The 4,142-nt window shown below is 44.4% G+C and overlaps 1 protein-coding gene across 1 annotated transcript; it reads left to right on the plus strand.

Annotated features, from left to right (window-relative positions):
• Positions 1-3,891: 3,891 nt before the first annotated feature.
• TEOVI_000397200 (uncharacterized protein) lies at positions 3,892-4,113 on the plus strand (the record flags this gene model as incomplete). Its single annotated transcript, XM_067226797.1, has 1 exon — positions 3,892-4,113. The coding sequence occupies one exon, from the start codon at positions 3,892-3,894 to the stop codon at positions 4,111-4,113; it is 222 nt and encodes a 73-aa protein (XP_067082898.1).
• Positions 4,114-4,142: the final 29 nt, after the last annotated feature.

Here is a 4,142-nt window from a genome sequence, read left to right on the forward strand (position 1 = left end):
CATCGGATACGGTATGTTTTTTGTGCGGTGGTACCTTCGAAGTGGGATATGTTAGGTCTGAAACATCGTTGCTGGAAAATGCAGAGAAGCGTAATTCCACTAGCTTTGCACAGCAATCGGCTCGTTGGTAGGTTGCTCGGAGGTTCTCAGCTGTTTATTATTTCTAGGGCCCTTTTTTGTTACATATCAGGGAAAGTGAATAAAGAGTGTTTTCTGGCGTTGCTTTATTACCTCACAGTGGCGGTTAAACTCACATTTGGAGGGACTTTCCCACCTTCAGTAGCTGATTTACTTGTAGGTGGAGCGGCGGTGCTACCTATTTTTTCTTTTTTCTTTTGTTTTTTTAGGTGAGTTTCGGATGCTGTTTTTGAATGAATACGTGTCGCTGCGTAGTCATTTCCAATGTATTGATGATTTGGATAATTTGAAACCTCATTGAATAGTACTTATGTATGTTTTAACTTTAAAAATCTGTATCTGCAATTTGTAACTTGTCCTCCGATATTGAATGGTTCATGTTTAAATTTGAGTATTTTTTTTGTTTTGTTGTCACTGCCATCGCTGGTGTTGCGCTAATGATCGAATGTAAATGAAGAGTGATTATAGATGAGTTTAGAAGCGGTTGTTGTGTAAGGTTTTATTGCGCTGTGCAAGTTGACGCTGTGACGGGAGAATATATTGCATTCTTTCCTTTGAAAGGCGGGGATCTCTCGAAGTGTGTTGTCCTTCGGTAGTCTTTCCGTTACCTTTTTAATGGTATCGTCGACAATGTGGCGTGTGTGTAAAGTTATTAATGTTTACTGGGCGGGACTGTGGATAGAGGTCGTCTAAGGCAGCGGTGATATCATCCGATATTTTGTATTATATATCCAACCCCTTGTAAACCTGTCGTTGTGCTTCCGCATTTTCTTTGTCTGCTTGGTGAGAAGTTAGCGCATGCAGGTTCTATCGCAATCTAACGGCTGATATGTTCGCTCAAGCCGTGTTTGAGCCGCAATAAATTGTTGAGTATAACTCAATAACATTTTCGTCATCCTCGTGTTGAACGATGTTTGTATTACAAAGTTTCGCCTAAAAGAGGGCGAAAATGGAAATATATATATATATATATATGAACATCGCAGACTTTCTCTGCTGATGCCCCCCCCCGTGCGGCGGGTTGCTATGTGGTTGTAAGGTTAGGCTCAGAGGGAGTGGATGTAGGGTGCTCATGTTGTGTATGATTTGGTCCATTATTGGATACTCACTTAATTTTCCTCATGCTCCAACTGCAATGGAACTGCGACATACTTAACTAATAATCCGTGAGATATCCGTGTTTATACGTATATTAGTTGAGTGTTGATGTAATTTGAACCGGCTGGCTGGGGGAAGTGATTATTGATATCGCTCAAATAAATTCCTCGGCTCCAAAATACACTCTGAAAGGATCATACACCAGGCTTACGCTCATGACGCCTCTGGGTGGAGAAATTCCTATTGCTCTGTCAGCACGTGCGGTTTCGCGATTCCACTCGTTTGCACCTTCATATCCGAACTGGATGAGCTGTGCTGGACGCAGAGTGACAACAATTATTTGAATTATTTTTATAACTAATAGATATGGTAAATGACCAAGGGGTATGTTCGTTGTGTACCACGGTTGAGTAGGATGGGGTGAAAAATAAGATGTGAAGGTGCAGTTAGGTAGGATTCGTATGCACACGAAAAGGGGCGATGACCTAACGAAAGATTACACTGAGCATGGGAGGGTGTTTGCACTATGCAACTTCACTAGATGTGTGGAGCTTTACTTGTTATTGGAAGTACAGCAGACGCATTAGCGCTAGATGATATGTGTTGGGTGCTAAATGGGGGAGGGGTGTAATCTCAATGAGGGGTTCAGATTCAATGGAACGTGACAGTGTGAGATGTGATGAATTCCTTATTGTGCTTTTCTCAGCGGTTGTTGCTACGCATTAACTATCAGTAAAGGGTTAGGGTTGTACGCAGTATGTGAACTGCATCCCTTCCACCAGGTGGAGGGACAAAGTTGTGGCTATTTTGTTTTTACACGAGTCATGGAAAGAGGAGTTGTTTCTTGAATCGTCGATAGTATGAGTCTACGCGATCAGGTACGTCAGTAGTCGTAGCCGATGGCTCTACAGAGTCGCACGCATGCAAGGTACTGTACGATATGTATCCCCTCAAAAGGGTTTTAGTTCCCTCAACTTGTGTGTATCATATCTGTTGCGCCCGTCGCGTACGTGGTGGCATTCATTTGTTTACAGAAGCGTACCCCACAAGCGGTGCGCCGTATATTCATCACCTCCGAGTCTGCTATCTTTACGCATCCTTGCTCGATATATATTACTCCTGGCGTGTACTAACCGATGCAGTGACGCACGTGTGTGTGTGTGTGTGTGTGTGTGTGTGTGTGGGCGTGGATGGCTGGCTGAAGCCGCCGTATGCTGGGATTATGTTCCGTTGTTTCTGAATGACTCTATGTCCTTATTGCACATTTCCATGCCGATTTATGATTGAACTGTGGGCGCTAAACTTTATACCTATCTTATTACGTGAGGAGGATTGTGGACTGTGAGGGGAATGGTTCAAACTTCCTGACGCAGGCACCGTTTGTCGTCACTGTTATTCGGAGTTGCGAGCATACGTTTTCAAACTTAACATCTGCACTGCGTGGGCAACTTCAGCATGGGGCATCCTCGACATCGATGAGTGTAATAAACAGCTCTTACATTTCTGTGGAGACTACATTTTTTTTTTTTTAGAAGCGAGTTTCCACTACGTAGGATGAACACGGTGTGGAAGATGAGGGTTTGTTGTCAACATTACCAAAGGTAAGGTTACCCGTGCGCGTGATCTCGTTGAAAAAAAAAAGGGAGAGGTAAACCAGAGGTAACAGCGAAATGGAAGTTCTTCAACGTTCGAAACCACAACTGGGAGAAAAAGAGGGCCTTGGGGTTCTTTGTTGGTTTGCTTCTCCGCGTTTGCGTGGATTAGATATTTAATAGTTCAAGTCCGTGACGTGGGCGACAGATTCTTCAAGTTAATAACAATTTCCCGGTGCTTGACAGTGGCAACCCGCTGTTTGCGTGCCTAGTATTGGCAAAAAAAAAAAAGAGCAGCACCTGCGAAGAGCGTGGGGGGGTCTAACAGGATGGGAAGGTGGTTATCGGGGTTAAGTTAGTGAGTATATTGGTTGGGAGGCAACTCGGTGCATATAACATGCGGTGTATCACTTCTATTCACGATGAAAATTATAATGACACAATGTAAAATACCGAGGACGTAAAAAAGCGATGGGGTGAAGTTGATGTAAGTGGCTGTGTGGGGTGCTTATTTTTTTAAGGCAAACCCAAACCTAATCAATGAGGGTTCAAAAAGGATGTTGGCGTATGAGGCTGAGACCGCGAAGGTGGCGCGGTGAGTGAAAGAAACAGATTTGGTACCAGCTGCTTCAAGAGCCGTCGAGGGTTTAAGAAAAGAAAATCTGGATGTTGGTGCCGTGAGTGACTTCGCATCTAGGCGCGCCAAGACACAGAGCCTTGGAACGGCCCAGTAGCAGAGAGCCGTTAGTGAAGGTACGCTCTTGTCATCCCCGTGGCTTTAACGCCGGCACAAAGAACCTCACCGATAATTTTGTGAGCCCCCACAGGTAATTTGTATCGGCTAATACGGTTACAAACCGTAATTGAATGCGATAGCTTCCTCAGCACTGATGTTTAGAAGTAAAATGTTTGTGTGCACGTCCCTTCGGGACGACTACTTGACGCATCCCCCTTAAGGTATGTGGAGGATCTTTTTTGTAATTTCACGAACCATGTGCCGCATACCTTTTTGTGTTGGAGGGGGTGGAGCTTTCCTATCAACCACTCTTCTCCCATTGCGCTGATGCATCCACTTGCTCGCCATGTTCACATTAGACCGGAACGCCTTTTCTTAAAGGGCACCGGGGCTGATATCGCGCATCCTAGTTGCAAGGCATGGTGTAGTGGTAGACCCCTTTCAACGGTACTGGCCTGGCCTCATAGATTATCATGCCGTTGTTTTGTTAGAAAGGTCTCACATACGGATGCGGAAAAATGGCAACGGGGAACAACGCGGGTCTACTGATTATATATATATATATATATATATATATA

The sequence above is a fragment of the Trypanosoma equiperdum genome, assembly GCF_001457755.1.
Source record: "Trypanosoma equiperdum strain OVI genome assembly, contig: ctg_844, whole genome shotgun sequence".
Lineage (NCBI taxonomy): Eukaryota > Euglenozoa > Kinetoplastea > Trypanosomatida > Trypanosomatidae > Trypanosoma > Trypanosoma equiperdum.